The sequence below is a fragment of the Myotis nattereri genome, assembly GCF_964212035.1.
Source record: "Myotis nattereri genome assembly, chromosome: 1".
NCBI classification, from domain to species: Eukaryota; Metazoa; Chordata; class Mammalia; order Chiroptera; family Vespertilionidae; genus Myotis; species Myotis nattereri.
In genome coordinates this window covers 18491125-18511928 of record NC_138075.1, presented here as the reverse complement: position 1 = coordinate 18511928, position 20804 = coordinate 18491125, and the positions used below count along the sequence as shown (strand labels likewise).

Below are 20804 nucleotides of genomic sequence, written 5' to 3'. Positions count from 1 at the left end.
TGACTCTAAACTCCCAATAAGCACATTTCTGCAGTAATTCTGATTCCAGTTCCCTGGCTCTTAACAACCTAACACACAATTAGAGGAACCATGGTCAGTCAATCAATGTTTGCTGATTGATTAATTGCTTGTTTAAACCATTAATTGGCATATATTTGAAAACAATAACAAAATAATGCAGCTAATAATTGATAATCTGCCAAGCACTTTACTAGTATACACATTTTCATGTTTAATTCCATAGTAGATGTATTATTATACCTGTTTTAAGGATGTTTTGTAAAAAGACAGACTGATTTTTAAGCAACTTGCCTACAGCCACATAGCTAGAAAATTACACTCAAGTTTCCCTTCACAGCCACTAATGCTATACCACCTCTCAAAGAGAAAGGCCCTGTGTCTTTTCTGTATCCTAGCCTTAGCATCCAGAAAAATGCCTGCCACCTACTAGATGCTCAATACCCAGCAACAGAATACAATCATTAACTCTTGGGACTCTGAGAGAAATGTTTCATTTATACATCATAATGCATATCTGCCTGAAACATAACAAATGGGATCAGTGAAGAAACATTTATTTTAACCAGAACAAGTGAGTTTTACATTTTCAACATATCAAAATTATTACCACTATTTCTTAAATGCAAATAAATAAATATAAAATATGTTAACACATCTTCTGGCTAAAATTTAAATTATGAAAAAGTTGGAAAATTTCATTATCTCCACAGCAACTACACCCTGGCAATAGATACATTAAATATATATGAACATTAGACATAATTAAAATAAAGAATGACTCAAGAACTAAATTGCAGTGGTTGTCAAGATTGTAGGCCTAAATTTAACGAGTTAGCTCATTTAATCATAAATTGCAAACTAATTTATATTTTATTTCTTTGATTTTTAACAATTACTAGAAAGTTAATACATACATACACACACACACACACACACACAATACAGGAAATTTTTCCCAAAAAAAAAAAAAAAAAAAGGAAAGGTGAGCAAATCATTAAGAAAGTTGTTTCCTTGAGGTTTATGAAGTTTTATAACACCCACCCAGCAACAGTCCATCACAGATTCTAGTTACCCTTATAAAGTAGAGGATCCATCTGACTCGTTTATCCTGCCTTATCCTATTATCCATACTTTAATGTCTTTTTTACATTTGACCTCTATCACACTCAAATGAAAATCCTTTAAGGAAGTTGGTGTAAGAAACAGAAACCAAATTTAAATATTCTGGCTTCAATTCTTAGTTGACTTTTTGCCACAAAAGTAGTGACTCTCTCTTCTACCCAATGTCTGATGTAGCAGACACTCCAAATCAACTTACATATCTACAGCTAGGGAAACAGTGAGCCTGCTGGGGATGTTCCAAGGTTACCAACCCCCACAGCTTCAGTCAGCCTCTGCAAGTGCAAAAAGGAGCATACTAGTAATAGTATTGATTTCCTAAAATTACTATGAGTATTACAAGTGTTGAACATATGGTGAGTAATTAGCTATTTTATTTTGAGCTACAGTTTCTTCATAGGTTAGAGGATGGATAAAATCTAACCCAAAGAGTTGTGAAAAGTACACATATTAAATCAGTTGTTTGCTTTACTATCTTGCCTCTAAACTACTCCCATTTTAAGATCCAGAAGAAATTTAAAATCAAATGTAAAGGATGTCCCAAAATTCACGCAAGAAGTAATTTTGATGACCGTTTTTGCATAAATGTGGCTGAATTTCGTTGATACCGCGCTCAATTTACCCCTTCAAGACGTGGGTGGTCATGGGCTTGTTGGCATAAACCTTAGACTTCAAAAAACCCCAAAGAAAAAAGTCCCACGGCATTAAATCGCATAATCTGGGTGGTCAATTCTGATCACCAAAATGGGAAATTACACAACCAGGAAATGACTCATGCAGTAATTGAATTGTTTCTCAGGCTGTATGGCATGTGGCACCATCTTGTTGAAACCACATGTCGTCCACATCCATATCTCGCAATTTAGGCACAAAAAACTGGATTATCATGTCGCGATAGCGAGCACCACTAATTGTTATTGCCTGGGCAGCCGCATTTCGGTCATGGAAAATTTTAACAAAAGAGTGTGTATGTGCCAGCAAAGCCGTGGAGGCCATTTACCCAATATGCTATTCCATACATAACTCTATACTGTATACTTTATGAATCAATAAAAAATTTACAATTTTTAATTATAAACTTGTGTTTTCTATCAAAATTACTTCTTGCGTGAATTTTGGGGCACCCTTTATTAAAAGATCACTTCAAAGAATAAAAATGACAGCAATCACAGTTTATTAAAACTTCTATAATTTTTATGGCACCAATACAACTATCCTATGCAGGACTACAATTAACATTTATTAAAACATAAAATATGTTCTAGAAGAAATACTAGAAGAAATTCAGGTAAGCCTTTTAAGTTAGAATTCATTCACATTCTTACCTTTTCTTCTAGGTTGTCCTTCAAACTCTGATATTTTAGCTTTAGTTTTTTGTTCTCATTTTCATTCTGGTTTAATTCCTCTGTCAGCCTGTCACACTGTGATTTTAACTTCTCTAGTTGAGAAAGATGGACTTTGGCAATATTCTTATCTTCTAAGCTTTCTGCCTGAGAAAAAGAGGAGAAAAGAGAAAGTCCACTGGCCACAGCCAAACTGTACACCAAACAAATCGCACATTATATCAGTAGGCAAACACTTCCGGTTGTGGCTATCTCTAAGAGTCCCTACATAAACAGAGCAAAAGAAATGCTCTTTGCATCTATTCAGTCACTCCTTAGCACTCACTGGGCATTTACTAAATGAAAAGTACACTGCTTGGTGCTGACAGTAACAGATATGAAGAGTAAAAGAGACAGATGCCAAAATCAATTTATACAACAATGAACGAGAAATCCTTAATAAAGGTATAGGTAGAGTATTGTGACAACCCAAAAGAAGGACACTCACTCTGCTGGGAAGGGAAGGAGTTACTGGAGAAGTGTCCCAAAAGGGAAGTACTGTGAGCTACTATTACTGACTGATCGGTTTCTCATTTATATATGGAGCTTGACAACATTCCTATTCAACCTAAACCTCCTGACTCCTGATTTTGGTGAAAGAATTGTGTACTTTTTGTAGTAATTATTAATACCACTCCTGTAGAACTAAAAAGATTATAAATTACAACAGCCAAGAAACTACAAATAACTTAATATGAAAAAAAAAAGTTAGCAGTGATTATTTCAGTATCAACACTGTAATAAAGTACCTGGTTTTTCATCTTTAATTGCAATATAACAGAATCAGCTTTTAAAAATTAGGAATAATATATTCCATGTACGGAATTCAATCAAAATTTGCTATGTATGTAAACTTACAGACTTTTAAAATAACAATATAAACACTAGATTTTGTGTAGCTTCATCTTGTTCTCACAACAACCTGACCAGGAGGTACTGTTATTTCCTTTTTGGGAACTGAAGCACAGAGACACCAATAACTTGCCCCAGGGTAGTAGTGATTAAGCGCAGAGCCAGAATTTGAACTCAAGAATTCTCTCCAATATCCATGCTTTCAACTACTCTGCCACACTGTTTTTCAACAGGCACATACACAAGGTTTCGAAAACCAGCTGGGCGCCACTTGCAATATTAACTGGTCACACCCACCAGTTACTAATAGCCTGTAAGAAACTACATATACTCGATTTATATAGACTTTAGTACCTAAAATATGTTTCTTTTCTTTTTATAATTTATTATATCTTTTTGATCAGTTATATAGGAACACAATTATTGAAAGCAATTGCCTGAAAGAAATTTTGTGCATTTTAGACAAAAATCTATATTTTATTCAGCCCACAAAATTCACCTAAAATTTGATGCCACTTGAAATTAACAAAGGAATTGAGTTTTTATGAGGAATTGTGTATTCATAACTCAAAATAAATCTACAAAATAAAGCTCTCATCAGGAAAAGTGGTCAATTATGACTTGAAGTTGCAGTAGAAGGCTTTGGCTTTTCTTTATGTCTATTAAAAGTGGAGGTATAGAAGGTTCCCCTAAAGCCAGGGGGTGCTGGAGCTGGCTCACAAAGGCTCTCAAGAACCAACTGTGCTCATCTCTTCTCAATTTTGTCCCTCTCCTGTGATGTCTTGTTTGATAGCTTGAAATCAGCCAAAGGAGGTATTTATACCACTGAACTAGGGAAATGCTACAAATCAGGTTTCTCTCCACTCCTCCAGAGGGCCTATTTTAAAACATTTACCAGCACACCAATGCCTAAGTTTGACTAAGAACTAGCTTGCTGTGGTTTTATTATTATATTCACATTTCATTTTATAGTTTATAAAACAATGGCACACTCACAAAATCCTGTGATAAAGACATTACTGTTCCCATTTTTTTTATTATTAAGTGCAAAAAGGTTAAGTATGTTGGCCAAGATCATATGGCCAACAAGTGGCAAAAGTATATAACTCCAATCCTTGGTCTTTTAATTCCCAAAAAGTGATAACCCAATATTCTTCAAATATTAATAGCAGCTACATTATTTCGTTAAAATATTTTGCATTTAATTTTAAAAACAGGCATGAGAAGGGTATTTCTAGATAGAGAACTATAATTTGTGCAGTGGAAAAATAGGGGTGAAATACCAGCACTTATTAGACTCAGAAAAAGTAATAAATTAAAGCTGAAAGATAACAAAATATACCATTTATAGAGCTACTATCCAAAGCACTCTTGTACATAATTCAGTCTATTAAATATTCTGTGATGTCCACTGTTACCAACTCCTTTTAATTAATATATGTAAGCAAAAGTATAAGGTTATATTAATGAAATAGCATGAGGTGAGGGTTGTCCCTTATGGGTAACTCATTCAGTTGAAAAGCAAAGTGCAAGGCTCGCAGAATCTCTGGTTCTCCTTTTAAGTTCTTGTGTTGCTTTTGTGCCACATTAAAGAGTAGCTGCAACACCCGTCCGAAATCTCAGTCTTCCAAATTAAAAAAAAAAAAAGTCTAATGGTTTCAGGGTATACACAGAACATGAACACAAAGTACTTCCTAAAGAAAAGTTGAGGAAATTAGTTTTCCCCCATTACAGGGGAAATCCAAGCAATAAAGATCACAGAGCAATTCAGGAGCAAGTCCTCCAATTTCCAGCTTTTAAACAATTTAACCCGCCTGGCTGGCATGGCTCAGTGGTTGAGCCTTGACCTATGAACCAGGAGTTCACAGTTTGATTCCTTGGTCAGGATATATGCCCAGGTTGAGGGCTCAAACCCCAGTAGGGGGCATGTGGGAGGCAGCCAATCAATGATTCTCTCTCATCATTGATGTTTCTCGTAGGGAGCGACAATAGAGTTAAGCCTCCGAATGACCTGTGGCAGGGCCACAAACAAGTCCCAGCTAGGAGGGCAGAGCCCTCCTAGCATAATTAAGCTTGACCTTATAGTACTCCCTTGTTCCTTCCTAGATAGCTAATGGGCTATGGGAGGTGCAGCAAGTGCTGCCAAAACAAGGTGAAACTCGCAAGAACATAGTAAACATGTTGACCACTTCTCTTGTCTTGCTTTGTGTGCTCTGACTGTAAAATAAAGCTTCGGCTTACAGGCTGTGTCACTGTGTCCTCATTCAGGCACAAGTGAACCTACCTAGCCCCAACTGTATTCTCTTATCTGTCTTCTTTAATCCTTCACGGCCCCTCCTCAGGTTCAACCCTGGCCGTGCTGGACTCGGTTCAGTTTCTATCTCTCCCTTCCTCTACCCTCCTCTCTGAAATCAATAAAAGTATATTAAAAAAAAATTCAACCCACATCCATTGAATATCTTCAGTATGTCTCAAACATTGTTAGACAATGTAAAACTCAAAGGCTAACATGGGCCAAATAAACAAGGTTTAAGTTTATGTGGGCCGCAAAAACAAAAACTCCAATTTTCATAGAAACATAGGTTTATTTCAAAAAGTATAGTATAAAAAAAAGAACAAGAACAATGATACAATTAATGTTTTCTTCCTGACACTTGGCCTCTCTTCTCTGCTATATTTTTCCTACTTTGGGGGAAATCTTGTTCACAGTGATTATTTTCAAAATTGACCCAAGGTGAATGTCAGTAATTCTGGATCTGACCGAAGACTTATTTCCTTTCATAATTGTAAATAACTGCTCACACCATTATATTGGCTGGGCTGCAAAAATGTTCGTTGTGGGTCAGATGTGGCCCACAGGCCACGAGTTTGACATCCTTGATGCAAAGAGACACAAAAATGACTGAGACCTACCGCCTGCCCCTCTGGAAACTTATGAGCACACAAAAAAACAATATAAGGCAGCCTAAATGTGCTTGCTATTCTATACAACAAAGAGCTATAAAAACACAGAGGGTTGGAGATTCATCCCAACGTCAATGAATCTATAGAAGAGATGAAAAATGAATTGGTCCTTGAAGGATTAGGCCGCATTACAGGAAAGGGCCATCCTGGAAAGAACTATTTCTCAAGCCATGGCCTAATAAGTCACTATATAGCTATCCTCATTAAAAACCCTGCCTTCCTTTGAGATTCACACTGTTTCTCATCAACTCTCCCTTCCCTGCTGGCAACCGCTGATTGACAAGTCATCCTTTCTGGCATGTGATCAATTGATGCCTTCACAATAGCATCATAAATACCCAAATATCTATCCAACAAACTAACATCAAAGTTATCTGACCTGTTGTATTCCAATCGCCTTCATCCACATCCCACAACAGAACCAACTGCATTATCACACCTTGGGCTTTAACTCTGAAAATCTTAACTCTAACTTAAAATTCTGACCAAATAAGCAACCTACAGTTGTAGATTCCTATCTACAACTATATATCCTTGGTCAGGATATATGCCCAGGAATATCCACTATCATTCCTTTGCTCATGATACTTCTTCACCAATGTTAGCTACATCAGTGCATGACATGCTCCCAAACTAGTCTCATGCAGTTCCTACCAGCTTTCAGAGCAGTTTACGTCTCGCCACTCATAAATTGCTTACTGCCCTGCTCTACTTCAGAGGGAGGAAAGAGACTGGTTGGCGTTCACATCAATAAGCTCAGACTATGAGCTTACTCGATTTTACTGGCTTCTTTCAAAACCTCCAGAGGAAGATGTGCCCTGTCTCCTGTTAAGTGCTATCTACTCTATTTTTCATCCGACCTCTTCACATCTCCTCATGGACCTTCTCCACCAAGCTCACACAAACAGAATAAACTCTCTTTTAATTCTTCTTTTAGCCCGTGTGCCACATTTGACACTCTTGACTATACCTTTCTCAAAAATGTTCTACCTGAATTTCCACTCTCTTCTGGCTCTCCTCCTCTCCTTCATATGTTCCTTTATTTTAATTTGCCAAAGATCTTTCTCAATTTTTCCCTTAAATGTTGATGTTCTAGGGTTTTCATCCTCTTTCTTCTCCTTGCATGACTTCAGCCAAATCCCATGATTTCAATGACCACCAATGAGTTACTGGCTGTAAATGTTTAACTTTAATCTCAAGTTCCTCCTCAACATCTAACCTATTATGTAATGACTATTCTACCTAGACTTTCATGGTTAGGCTTAAGTTCCCTTCTTCCTAACTCAACATGGATTTTGAATTGTTCTCTCCAAATCTGTTCTGTTCATATTATCTATCTTGACAAATAGCCTCGTTATCCACCTAGTCTCCCAAGTCCATACCTAGACATCCTGAAGAATAAACCTTTTCCAGTACAGCAATGTACTTAAGAAATAGGCACTTTACCTGGGTTTAAATGCTGCCTCAACTACTTTCCACCTTGGGCAAGTTACTTAACTTCCCATATCTCAATTTCCTGAACAGAGAGAAAATAATACCATACAGTCTGCAGGAATATTAAATTAACACATGTAAAGTTCTTATAGTAATAATTGGCACAAAGTAAGTGCTAAAATATGTCTTCTACTATTATTATGATTGCCACAGCTAATCAATCAATATAGAATCCATCTTTTATTTTCAAGATCAGCTCTTCTTCATATCTCTGACAAGTGTTCATTCCAATAAAGACTGACTAAAAAAATAAATAATATGGAATCTATATGATGATAAGCACCATGGAGAGAAAAAAAATGAAGCAGAAAGAAGGGATAGATTTATCATACTCCTGACAATTGTATTATAAAGTTATTTAGCCGCTGCATGGCGAAATGCTAATACCATTAGAATTGGAAACATTTCCCCAAATGCAAGAACTCAACTATGCATTTACCCAAGTACCTTTGATTTGGAAAAGGAAGGGTAAAACTCAATAGCCGTAGGTTTACACAGCCCGTAAGCTATCCACTTTAGTTACCATACTAATAAGGGCTGTGGTTATAGCTTCTACGGCCTTGGTAAGGCTTTGCCTTTTATATTTTAGGAGGTCATAAATGTTGAATGAGGGCACATTTCAGACCCACAACTTACTGCCACCTCTGCCTTTTTCTGAACTCCCCAAATAGCTAATGGTTTCTTTTAAAAGGCTTCAGTGCTCCGAAAGAGGTGCTCCCAGGTGGCTGCTATAACTCATTTCAACCTGGCCAAACAGCCATGGATAAGCCTCTTTATTGTTAGTTTCAGCTTCCCGTCAGTGCTTGGGGATACAGAGAATGATCTCTAAAAGTTTACGCTTTATTAACTTCATGAGCCACCAGAATTCCTTCAGTACCATCAGATAATTCAGCACATGTACCTTAAGTGTCCTGATATGATTCTCGGCTTCACTCTTCTCTTTCTTGAAGTGCTTCATGAGCTCCTGGACGTTTTGTTCGTGTTTAGTTCTCACACTCTCCAGTGAGGACGAGAGATCTGCCAGCTCCCTCTGGTGCACGTCTCGTTCCAGCTTTAACTGGGTAATGATTGTAGTTGTTTCTTCATCTCTAGATTCCGCCTGTGTCTTGAGGTCAGAAAGGTTCTTAAGCACTTCCTTCCTGGCTCTCTGTTCCTCGGCCAATTTATTAGCCAGGTCTGCCCGGATGGCACTCAAGTTCTTGATGGCCTCTTGCATCTCCAGAAGCTGAGCTTTGTCCTTGGCCTGGCTCTTCTTTAGTTCTGCAATTTCTTCCTCCAGGTGAGCTTTCTCCACTTTCAGTTGGCTCTGAAGCTTATTCTGCTTTTGGATTTCAGTGTCTAGCCTATGGATGGTGTCCAGGGAATCCCTGACTTCTAGTTCAAGGTCAGCTTGATGAGCCTTCACGTCACTTAGCTTCTGCTCCTTGCAGTGAAGCTCCTCCTCCTGAAGGGCCCGCTTGGTTAGGACCTCATTCAATTCCTTGCGAAGGTTCTCTATTTGTTGTAACGCCACATAAAGCTGGCTTTTCAAGTCATCCTTTTCTTTTATGATCTACCAGGTTAAAAACACAAAATTAAAAAAAATTACTATAAAATTCACCATAGAAAAAATAAGAAAATAAAATATAAAAGTCACCATAGACAGTACCAGAAAACAAAATAAAGTTTAATTCACAAAGAAAAATATTTATTTGTTATTTTTGATTTTTTAAAATTATTTCAGCCTAGAAAAAGAGGAAACATACAATTATTCTGAAATAGGACATTAAAATGTTTCAGATTTTCATCACCAAAACATATCAATCCTTGCTCATACATAAATATTTACATGTAAGATAAAATTGATCCAAAGAATAGGGAAAGAAAAATACTCCTATTATAATTTATCAGAGGTTGAAATAATATAGTATAGTTTATTTAAAATAACTGATTTATTTACATTTCAATGCCATACTTTTAAAAAGGAAAAACCTCAAACCGATATAGAAGATAATATAGGAAAGCACACAGATACAATCTAAGAAAAGTAATGGCATAATCAGCCATTATTCATAAAATAATGTCAATAGTGATGAGAAACACAACAGTACATAACTAGGAGTCTTGAGGCCCCCATAAAGGTAGAAATGAGATTAATTTAAGACTGGAAGAGGCTGGGAAGGATCTCAAGAGAAAAGGCAAGAGACCAGGCAGCCATCACCCTCTGCTAGCCTCCTTAGGGGGGTTAGGGTTTACACTGAGGGACAGAGGTCAAGAACTGACCTTCTAATTCTCACTAATCATCAATGCAGATAAAAGAGCCAGCAACGAAGGAAGCAGTAATTGTCGCAAACATAACTCCAACACTGGCACCAAGGACAATATCTGTACCTGCTTACTGATGCCCACCATAGCGCAAACCCAGAAAAAAAATTAAGATTCTCATTTCAGAATTTGAAATAATGAATTAAAATGCAAATACTGTTACTGGAAAGAGGTCCTGACCCCTAGTGGGTCTGCATAGGGCTGGCCAGTAGTGTGTGGGTTCTTGATTTCATACAGGAAAAAATTTCACAACAGGAGTCCAGGCAAATTTTTTTAAATACATTTTTTATTGATTTCAGAGAGGAAGAGAGAGGGAGAAAGATTGCAACATCAATGATAAGAATCATTGATCGGCTGCCTCCTGCATGCCCCCTACTGGGGATTGAGCCTACAACCCAGGCATGTGCCCTGACAGGGGATTGAGATGCTCAACCACAGAGCCACACCAGACTGGCCAGGTGAGTTTTAGAGGACATTTATTAAAACTGTGGACAGTGGAACAAAGAAGGGCCTAGAATAACAGGAGAGGTACTGGATGGGGGGGGGGGGGGGATGAGCCTAGGATGGGTGACTTTGGCTCACTAAGTCCGAGAAAAAGAGGGCCTTAGGGACAGGGGGTTTGTCCAGGATAAACTGCTACTGCCCGTGCTGCACTGGTTGCAAGCTTCTCTGGGATTTCTTTGAGTTCAGGAGATGCAGGCCTGTGGGGAAAGAAAAGGGGGAAATAGGGAAATGGGGAGGGTATGCTCCAGGGAGGGAGAGCCCAAGCTGGGACCTTACTTTTGTGGGGGTTTAAAGGCTGGGCATTTAGGGGAGGTCTTCAGGGAGGATCTCAATAGAATATTCATCAGTTTTATGCTGATGTGCCAAAATGAGATTTATTCCCTTAACTTCATTTGTCCTTGGGTGTGATTGGCAAATGGCACTAATTGGATTTCTGCTATCTGTCTCCCTGAATAGGGTGATTTAAGCTATTTACCCTCCGGATGGGGAGAAGTGCAAAGCATTTACTCTTGAGTGTCCTTGGTTTGGGGAAGATAGGATTTACTAGATGGCTGCAAACTGCTTGGCACCTAGATTTACTAGATGGCTGCAAACTGCTGTTTAACTATCTTTCTGGGTTTCCCAATTCCTTTTGCCAAGAAATTTTCTAGCCTCTTACTATCCTGCCTCAATACTTGCAAGACATTTTGACACTTCACATTTTAATACATCAGTGTGAAACAATCCATGATAAAATTAGTGAATCACTCAAAAGCAAAGTTTCTTGAAATCCCTCAGTTCAAACAGGGAGAAACAGAATGAAGCTGACATGAGAAACAATAAAGGATGTGGGTGGGTGATTAAGCAGTTGAGCTCTAGCCAGAGAACTGAATTTGCTTCTCAGTCCAGTCAGAAGTAGTTCTATGGCCTTAAGGAAATTATCTTTATAAAGAGCATAGTAGTTACATCATAGAGCTGTGAACACGTGTGGGAAAGGGGATACAAAAAGCAGGGGTGGGATTTAAGTTCAAGGAGAAACCTTGGTATTCATGCAAGAGAGTGATCAAAACTGTGAAGAGAAATAACTGATAAGTCAGTGTCCCTGGATGGCAAACACTGAACACAGATAAATGAGTTCACTTTGGAAAGATTGTAAGGCAGGAAAAATGGCTGGAATTACAGATAAGCCTAAGGGTAGATGTATTGTTTTTCTACTGCAGTGTAACAAATTCCAACAAATTTAGTGGCTGGAAACAATATCCATTTATTACCTCACTGTGTCCATAGGTCATAATTCCAGGCAAGGCATTCTGCTAGGAGTCTCCTGGGGCTGAAACCAAGGTGTCAGCTGACCTGGACTCTAGTCTGGAGCCTTTGGGGAAGAATCCGCTTCCAAGTTCATTCATATTGTTGGCAGAATTTAGTTCTGTGAACTTGGGTTCCTGTTTCCTTCCTAGCTTTGGGCCAAGGGTTGTTCTAACTTCTAAAGGTCATCTGATCTCCTTGGCTCAGGGTCTCTTCTGTCTCTGACACCAGCAACACCACAATAAATCTCATAGTTCTGAATCCCTCTAACTTCCCCTTATCCCAGTGATGGCGAACCTATGACACGCGTGTCAGAAGTGACACGGAAACTCATTTTTTTGGTAGATTTTTCTTCGTTAAATGGCATTTAAATATATAAAATAAATATCAAAAATATGAGTCTTTGTTTTACTATGGTTGCAAATATCAAAAAATTTCTATATGTGACACGGCACCAGAGTTAAGTTAGGGTTTTTCAAAATGCTGGTATGCCAAGCTCTAAAGGCTCGCCATCACTGCCTTATCCCAACAGACAAAATTCTATCTGCTTTTAATGGCTCTTGTGATTAGATTAGGCTCATTCAGATAATCTCCTTATTTTAAGGTCAACTGTGCCATCTAACATAACATAATCATGGGAGTGATATCTCATCCTATTGACAGGTCCAGTCAAAGAGTAAAATGTCTTTGGGAGGTCACTCAACTTACCAACTAGAGAAGACAAAAAGGAACAAAACCAAGTCATGGCTGTAAGGACACTAATACCACCTGAGAAAAAGGGGAGGAGACTTAAATACAGTGATTAATTTTTAGAACAAGTAACAAATTCCCCTGGCCATGAGTTGAGAGACTTCTGTGCAGCCCCAAAGATAAAAATCATATTTTCAAGATGAAGCTCAAGCAGGTAAAATGTCTTTGATTTAAAATACTATCATGTCTTCCTAAAGTTGGTTTAAACAGTGAGGATATTTTTTTTCCCCACATAGCAGGAATTGATTGGGTGGCTCAGAAAGAGTTCTTCAAAGCTCAAGCTCTGCTACTCTACAATTCTGCAGGTTACACACACACACACACACACACACACACACATCACCTCATGACAAAAGTAACAGTCAAGTTTGAAATTTCTTTGGCAACACAGGTACTAAAAACTAAGTTCATCCATTTGTTTCTGATTAATTGCTTGGCTAGTAGCCACAGCTCTAGATATTGTCTAGACATTGTCTCTGAGTCTGAAAATGTCAGTGTCTTAACCACCCACCTCAATATTCTAGACAGTCCCAGGAGTCCTCAGCTGAATAGCCTTTACCTTGAGGAAACTCAAAACAAAGGACATGGGGCTCCTTTGTGTGGCCAGGAATGCTTAAGTATAGAAGTGCTTGAAAAGGGCCCAAGAAATCTGGCTTGTTGTTTTTTGGGTTGTTTTTTTTTGTTGTTGTTTTTTACTTCATATTTATTTCTGCTATGTGTCTGACCTCCCTCTCTTGCTTGGACTAACTTCAGGATGGACAGATAAGTCGACTTTTCCAACCCTAAAAGACTCCAAATTATCATACTCAGAAAATTTGGATTACAAGTTGCAGATTTTCAATGTCTCCACACGAAAAATTTAGCTCTCTGCTTTTAGACAGACCAGTTTTAACCCATACTTGTCTTTCTCTTATAGGACCTTTCTGAAGGCAGCAAGAAGTACACAACATACGCCAACATCCTAAAGTTTTCTTACTGGTCACTTAATACCACACTCTGAGGCGTAGCATCAATGCCCCAAGGTATGCTTTCTGATGGTTAAACCAGCGACCTCCAATAGCACAGTAAAGTGTGCCAACTTTCCCTTTAGAAATGTATGATCCTCCCTGTCATCACCCCACTTCTCCATTTAGCCAATCCTATATTTAGGTTCTCTCACTAATAGCACCTAGAATTGCTGTTTCATATCAGCTACTGAGAATAAGAGAAAAACTACAATCCAAGTTGGCTTAAACCACCAGGTAATTTATTATCATCTCCCGAGACAGGACTGCTGCAGACACAGTACGTCAAACCTCAGGTCCACCTCTCTGCATTTCTCTCAGCAATACCCTCTCTGTGTGAGGCTTCATTCTCAGGACCATAGCAAGACAGCTTCGGCCATTCCAGGCATTCCAGCCAAATACAACATCAAGAGAAAAAAAAAAAGCTCTCTTCTCATGCATCATTTTTAAGAGTGAGTAAATGTTTACCCAAAGCTCCCCAACAGACTTCATAGAGAATTCTTTATTTATTGATCAGAATAGGCTTGCATGCCTAGTAGTTGGGCCACATGAATTTCTTTCTGAATGGAATGGATTGGGGTGGGGAAGTAACCAAGACTACTATAGGAGCCCACTGACATTTCTATGTAAGTTTTGTGTGGGGATGGAAAAAGTAGAGAGCTGGGTTGATTATAGATTGCAGGTCAGTAAAATGTGTGAGGTGGAAGGAAGAAATTAAAGATGCCAGTGAGCATGTCATCAGAGTAGCTTTTCAGGAAGTCCAGTCTGACGGGAAAAAACTGATTGCAGGAAATGACTGAACAACCAGAGGAATGCAGGAAGATGAAAATCAAATGCCAATGGTTCAAAAAGGAAAGGGGGAAAGAGGAAATGTGTAAGATCAGAGACTGTAATTTTGGAACTAGCGATCTGAACATACAGAAATTACAAATGATAACAAATTTTAGTCACAGAACTTAGCTGCTGAGTGGTCTGAAGGTAAATTAGGAAATTAATGAAGTATGAAGATACAGAATTAAATAGGTTAATGACTGAAACTTTGAGGTCGCCAAAGATAATGGCCAAAATTGCATGTAATGAAACAGGTTGAGGGGAAGTCAGGTGTAAAAATCCATGAGAAATGTTGACACATAATGGAAAAATACATCGCAGTCAGGAACAATAGGGAGAATGTTCTAATCAAGAAAACCCTGCTTCCAAAGGTCAGCTATAAGTAAAGATTATGAAAGAACTGTAATGGCTGGGTAAAGCCAAAAGAATGAGACTGTAAAACCATGGTGGATATAGGAGTAGGAGCGAACTCCTCAAAGGCCTGATAACAAAGGACACGTAGTTTTTTTGAATTAACTAAAGGTGGACAAGGAAATTAAAAATAATAATAATAAGTTATTTATTTGCCTGTGAGGGAACATGCAGATTGCTAAATTATGCTAATTCAGGGTGGGGCAAAAGTAGGCTTACAGTTGTGAGTACAAAAAACAAAGTTTATTCTTATATTATTATGCATTAATTATTGTATAATTTTTCATATGAACAACTGTAAACTACTTTGGCCCTACAATATATATCAGTGATCTATCCTTTCCTTAATAGCATTTGATAGGACTGCTTACATATTTTTAAAGTACTCACTTAAGCATTGATCCTTCTCACTTTTTAGACATGAAAAATTCAAACTTTAAAAGACAGTATTTATGACAATATTGCTCTTGTTTTTCCTCAGCATGAAAGCAATACACAGAAGGAAAAATGACAATATAAGGTTCTTGAAGTCAAAGATTATCAAACAAAAAGCTCGAGACACACAAGCAAGCCAAGTATTCTGCCAATTCAGAAAACACACACAAACATACACACACACATAACCTAAGAGGATTCCCATTATCCATGTTAAAAAGATATATGAATTTGGAACATTCAGAAAAGCATATGTTATGAACAGAATCAGTTGTTTTTTTTCTTTAGCATTTTCCAAGCATGTATAAAAGCCAATGACTTCAAACAGCACTTCAAAAGTAAAACAAAGGTTTCATGCTTATTTTTGGCCTGAAACTAATATATTTTATGTCAACTATAATTTTTAATTAATTAATTAATTAATTAATAAGAACAAAAGCATCACAACTTATGAGTAGATTATATGTATCTATAGAATTTTAGGTCTTCCAATACACATTCATCTACATATCCTAAAGAATACCATGATTCCCTGATGTATACATCCATGCCACTGTCTTTGAAAGGAAAGTATACAATCTGATTTCTGTTTGTTTCTGCAACGATATGCCATTTGACTGATATTCCATATCCTTCAGTAATTAAGTAGTTTTTAAGATGATATATATATATAGATGTATCTATATATATATCTATAGATACATATCTATAGATATATATAGTAGTCTACCAAGATTCCAAAAATGTAAAAAGCAAAAACAAAAAAAAAAAACAAAAAAAAGCAAATAAATCAGAGCACAGAGCAATATTTAGAAAAATAAAAGCTTTTAGCCTTCTAATGTAATTTTTAATAAAGGTTGGGTTTTTTTAATCTTAACCAGGGGATATGTTTAGATAGAAAGAGGAAGGGATAAAAAGAGAGAGAAAAATCCATGAGAGAGAGAAAAACACTGATTAGCTGCCTCCAGTACATGCCCCAACTAGGATCGAATCTGCAACTTAGGTATGTACCCTGACCAGGAATCTAACCCGCAACCTTTGGTGTACAGAACGACAAGCCTGTCCAGAACTGAGCAATCTGGCCAGGGCCCTTCTAATGTATTTTTAACTGGAAAATATTAAACCAGAAAATAAATTATTCTGTTAAAAGATATGGAAGTATGCACAGAACTATTTTTAAAATCCAAAAATTATATCTTTTGACCATATAAAATGGCTCAACAAAGCTACTTATTAAATAATTAATTTATTCTTTAAACCATAATATGTTTTACTTGTCAACCAGTATCATTTTTATTTTAATATACACTTCCAAATATACCCTGGAGGCACTTTTTGAAAATAATTAGTCAAAAAAAAAAAAAGGAGTAGGCTGTATTACTAATGCCTTAAGATGGCTTTGAGATTGTATTAAGAATCAAATTCTCATTAGTGGTATTATTCAGTAAGATGTATAAAATCACTTTTCCCAAAAATTATTTACAATGTATTTCCACAACACAGATTTACTGAACACATGCATTTGCAGTGAAATATATGTTACCCTTTCTTCCTTGATTAACCATTGCTATAACTGCAACATGCTGCATTAATTTTAAGGCTTTTAAAGTGGAAATTACAATGCCTGCTGTGATAATTGTGATACTACCCTAACTATGGCAATCACTTTAAAACTACTTCTTTGCTTATTATTAGCAATGCTAAGTGATAAAAAATAATTATATCAGGAGTATCTGAAAAATTATTGTTTAACAATCTTTAATATTCTGAAAAGCTCAATCTAGAAAACTCTCAGCACCATGGATTAGGATACTGCCTGATGGCATGGACTCTTCTAAATTTCCTCTAATTAAGTAAAATCCCCAGATGGTTCTCAATTAATCAATCCCCCCCAACCACTGTTCCCCCTAGCAACCTCCCTTATAGGCAGGCTCACTGAACCAGTTGCCAGACCAGGCTGACAGCAGAATAATCAAGGTTGAGCAATTTCCTGGAATCAAATCAGTTCAGATTCAAGTCTGAAAGCTTTAGAGCTGTTTACATCTGGGCAACTGGTCCACCCAGAATGAGCCCACTGGGTTAAATTGGAAAGCAAGCATCCACAGTGAGGGCCAAGCGATCACTTCCTCCATCGTCTACAGGTCTGAGAAACTCCTATGCAAGAGGTAAAATATCTTTTCCATGACAGCTCATCTGAAACAAAGACCTGTCACTCTTATGTGCTGACAATTGATTTCACGAATGTAAATGTCTTACATTTTGTTTTCTTTTTAAAGAAAGTCAACTTATCGAAATGATGATTATTCTAGAATGTTCATAGTTCTTGACAAGTGACAAATGACAAAGAAGAAATGATAAACCAAGACTAAACATGGATAAAAATCAAATCATGACTTTCCTGCTTATCTATACATATAAAAAGGTAATATGCAAATTAGGCCTGGATGCCATAACAGGTAACCACCAGACAGGAGGAGGTTGTGTGCACAGGTGAGGCCCAGAACGGAGATGGAGACAGACACAGGGGGACCTGCTAGAGCCACCATGGAAGCTTGGGCAGCCCCGGAGTGGACACAGGCAGAAGGGCAGGGAGGGCCTGGGGTGGAAGTCAGGCATGGGTCCTGGCCGCCCGTGGCACCTGTCTGGTCTGACTCCCGTGGCAGGCGCGGGTCCCAGCCGCCCGAGGCGCCAGTCCAGCCTGACTCCCACGGCAGCCTGCAGGGTGCCTCCTCACACTGCGGGAGGTGGGGCACCTTTTCTAGTTATCTTATAAACATCTGGGTTTAATTCAACCCAAAGATATACTGGAAAATCAACATAGGAGCATAAAATCCATTTAAAGTAACTGATTATGCAAGAGAAAAGATGATGTGAAATACATACATAGATCAGTGAAATGCTTTTCATTGCTATCAAAAGGGCACAAAAGCAGGGTCTTAAAGAGGCTTGTGATCTGAAAATACTATTCATTCAGTGAGATTATCGATATCAGTCATCTAACCAAACCCATTATAGTGGCTGCCACAAAATGGTCAAGTAGTAACTACTGCATTTTTAAATGCTTCTTTTTAACAAATACTTAAGTTGAAGAATACCAAGAAGTGAAATTATAAAATATATGCCTTGGGTGAAAAGTCACATAATTCTAAGAAAGATTTTGTGATTTTCTTACACATGAGTATTAAGCAATGATTTCAATGTAAGGAAATAAAAATTAAACTGGAGGAGAGGTTAGATCTATTTTAAGGGCCAACTCTGAAAAGCCATGGAATAAAAAAAGGCTTTTAAAAGATTAAAAAACAAAACAAAATCACTCTTTACCTTGAAAGAGTCAAGACATAAACACTCTTCTATCAAGGACATCTTGATAGATTATATGCACAGCATGGCGCATAAGTGTTTGATCACAGGACAGATGAATGAATGGTTGGTCACAGCAAAAATAATTCCTTAGGAATTTGGCGTTTATACCTGATTATTCTTGTCTGTCAGTTGATCCAGAGTTTCAGATTGTTTCTCCATTGCTCGCTCTAACTTCTTATGCTTCAGCTTCCACTGCCTAATGGAATCCTGAGCTTTCAGTTTCAGCTCCTCTCTCCTCTTCTCTGCCTCCTGCCTCAGGGCCTCTGACTGCTGGAACTCTAGGAGGTACTGCTCAGCCTGCTTGGTTGCATCCTCAGCATGGTGCGTCAGCTCGGAGATCTGGTGATCAGCTTGCTTGCACTTGGCATCACACGACTCAAAGTGATTCTGGATCTCCTTAAGTTGATCCAACATCTGTAGTTGCTGTTTTTCCTTGTTGTCCAATTCACGTGTTAAATTCTAGAAATAAAGCAGGTGAAATATTAGGTACAGATTCTTGTCAAAATTGGATGCATAATATATCAAACAAGAGTCTCTAATGTCACTGAAACGGGAATCATCTGCATTAAATTTCATTAGCAACCAATCTAGAAAAGTGTCCTTTTCTTTTTATATATATATAGTAGAGGCCCGGTACATAAAATTCCCCCTCGGGGGAATGTCTGACTGCTGGTTTAGGCCCGAGCCTGGGAATCGGGCCTAAACTGGCAGTTGGACATCTCTCTCACAATCCTGGGCTGCTGGCTCCTAATCACTCACCTGCCTGCCTACCTGGTCACCCCTAACTGCCCCCCCCCAATCGCCCCTCACTGCCTCCGCGTGCTGGCCTGGTCACCCCTAACTGCCCCCCCCAATCGCCCCTCACTGCCTCCGCGTGCTGGCCTGATCGCCCCTAACTGCCCCACCTACTGACCAGGTCACCCCTAACTGCCCGCCACTGCTGGCCAGGTTGCTCCCAACTGCCCCCTCCCTGCCAGCCTGGTCACTCCTAACTGCCCCCACCCCGCCCTGCTGATCTGGTCAGCCCTTACTGCTGCCCCTGCCGGCGTGGTCACCCCCAACTGTCCCCCTCTGCCGGTCTGATCACCCCTAACTGCCCCCCTGATGGCCTGGTTGCCCCTCACTGGTCCCCCTGCCAGCCTAATCACCCCCTACTGCCCCCTGCTGGCCTAGCCGCCCCCAACTGCACACCACCCCCCGCCAGCCTGGTCACCCTTAACTGTCCTCCCCCCGCCAGCCTGGTTGCTTCTTACTGCTCCCCCCTGCCAGCCTGGTCATCACGAACTGGCCCCCTCTGCTGGCCTGGTTGCCCCTTACTGCCCCCCCTGCCAGCCTTGGTCACCCCCAACTGCCCCCCCTGCTGGCCTGGTCACCCCCAACTGCCCCCTCCTTGCCGGCCTGTTCGCCCTTCATGGCACCCCCCTGGCTTGGTCACCCCACGCAGCCTGCTGTTCAGTCATTTGGTCTTCCCTCACTAAACCCCCTGCTGGCCTGGCTGCCCCATGAAGCCTGCTTGTTCAATCATTTGGTCATCCCTCACTAACCCCCCTGCCAGCCTGGTCATAGGCAGCCATCTTGTAAGGGCGTGAGGGTAAATTTGCAGATTACCTCTTTATTATATAGGATTTTTAAATTGATTTCAAAAAGAGGAAGGAAGAGGGAGAGGGACAGAAACATCAATGAGAGAAAAACATCAACTGGCTGCCATCTACATGCCCCCTACTGGGGACTGAGCCCAAAACCTGGGCATGTGCCCTAACTGAGAATCGAACGGCTGACATCTAGGTGCATGGGATAAAGCTCAACCAACTGAGCCACACCAGCCAGGCTATGAGTCTTTTCTATATATTTTACAATCACATTAGTTGAAAATAATTTTTATAAAAATATTTTCTTTTTCCAACTATTTCATTATCCAAAACAGGGAAATATGTATTGTCCAAATGAACACCAATAAAATAGATAGAAGACCTTGTTTATGAGAACAACAATGTGCATTATTTTAATAAGACAGGATTTTGCCCAACTAAATATCAATGTTTTCAGATTATCATAGCAATCATGTAATATTTCACTTCCTAAAATT

General features: G+C 38.9%; 1 protein-coding gene across 1 annotated transcript in view; it reads right to left on the bottom strand.

Annotated features, from left to right (window-relative positions):
- CEP128 (centrosomal protein 128) overlaps window positions 1–20804 on the bottom strand; it is a 348318-nt gene that overhangs the window by 204083 nt on the left and 123431 nt on the right. The window contains exons 13-15 of the mRNA XM_081083727.1: window positions 18827–19177; window positions 8734–9384; window positions 2466–2630 (exon numbers count right to left, since the gene is read on the bottom strand). Of these exons, the coding sequence (XP_080939853.1) occupies window positions 2466–2630; window positions 8734–9384; window positions 18827–19177 (1167 nt within the window). The remainder of the gene's footprint in view (window positions 1–2465; window positions 2631–8733; window positions 9385–18826; window positions 19178–20804) is intronic.